Source organism: Colobus angolensis, unplaced genomic scaffold, assembly GCF_000951035.1.
Source record: "Colobus angolensis palliatus isolate OR3802 unplaced genomic scaffold, Cang.pa_1.0 Scaffold222, whole genome shotgun sequence".
In the NCBI taxonomy this organism is placed as follows: Eukaryota; Metazoa; Chordata; class Mammalia; order Primates; family Cercopithecidae; genus Colobus; species Colobus angolensis.
In genome coordinates, this window is record NW_012115400.1 from 299,301 (window position 1) to 300,702 (window position 1,402).

At 45.4% G+C, this 1,402-nt stretch overlaps 1 protein-coding gene across 1 annotated transcript in view; it reads right to left on the reverse strand.

Annotated features, from left to right (window-relative positions):
- The window catches only part of KPNA7 (karyopherin alpha 7 (importin alpha 8)), a 49,649-nt gene extending 48,743 nt beyond the window's left edge, over positions 1-906 (reverse strand). Inside the window, exon 1 of the mRNA XM_011943791.1 lies at positions 781-906. Within this exon, the coding sequence (XP_011799181.1) occupies positions 781-894 (114 nt within the window). The 5' untranslated portion in view covers positions 895-906. The remainder of the gene's footprint in view (positions 1-780) is intronic.
- Positions 907-1,402: the final 496 nt, after the last annotated feature.

Consider the following 1,402-nt stretch of genomic DNA (forward strand, 5'->3'; position numbering starts at 1 on the left):
TTACAAAACCCCATCTCTACTAAAAGTACACAATTAGCCAGGTGTGATCGTGGGCGCTTGTAGTCCCAGCTACTCGGGAGGCTGAGGCAGGAGAATGGCGTAAACCTGGGAGGCGGAGCTTGCAGTGAGCTGAGATCATGCCACTGCACTCCAGCCTGGGCGACAGAGCGAGACTCCATCTCAAAAAAAAAAGAAAAAAGAAAAAAAGAAATATCACTTTTGGCCAGGTGCAGTGGCTCACACCTGTAATCCCAGCACTTTGGGAGTCTGAGGCAGGCAGGTCACTTGAGTCCAGGGGTTCAAGACCATCCTGGGCAACATGGCAAAATCCTGTCTCTATAAAAAATACAAAAATTCACGAGGCATGGTAGTGAGTGCCTGTAGTCCCATATATGCTGGAAGCTGAGGCAGGAGGCTCGCTTGAACCCAGGAAGGTTAGGGCTGCAATGAGCTCTGACTGTGACACTGTACTCTGTCCTGGGTGATAGAATGAGACCCTGCCTCAAAAAATAAAAATTAAAAAAAATTAAAAAGTAAAACAAAAGAAATAGCACCTTCTCCATCCCAAACTAGAACCTCGATTCCACAGACTCAGAGCCATAGGAGTAACGGCCATTAGCCTTTTGACAAAGGCAGTTTAGCTCAAACCATAATCTCTTCACTCCTTTCTTTAAAAGGCCGAAGAGTTTGCAAGCTCTGAATTTATTAAACATTATCCAGCCAGAGACACTTGCTAAGAACATATTTTGCCCAAGACTACTCTAAACACTACGTACTGACCGCCACCCCTTTGGCTGGTTTTTCAGGTGTGTCAGGGCAGAAGCTCGTGATATTCCTTCTCTTTAAGGTTTGTTCATCTTTCTTGGCCTTTCGGAGCTCCAGGCTGACCGCCATCCTCTGCTGTCGCCTCAGCTAGTGAGGAAAAGAAATTGGAGCATTTAGAACCGGGAGTGGTGATGTCACCACATGTAGTACCCAGGAGTGAGGATGCCACATTTAGTCTGTCAAACATGTTTCAAATCATCCAATTTCATTTTCACAGATACAATAGGCTAGAAGAGTTCAGATCACAGTTAGTAAATCATCTCAGCTCTGTTTACCTCCTCTTTTCTCTTACACCACGTCTAGAAAATAATTTGATCTTCCTTCCAAAATAAAGCAAGACCATGCACAACCTTGACAGGCTGGGATTCTCAGCTGTAAAGACACTTCAGCAAAGCATCCCATTGCCCTAAGTCTGAACACATCTTCAATGACGCTGATGATTTCCTGAAGAGTATGGCTGCTTCCTGAATGTGCCCAGGCCTTTTCAGTGGTGGCTAGGATAGGTGGTGCTGGGGACAACTGGGGGACTGCCCATGTCCTAGACACCCTGATCATTTCCACTATATATATATATATA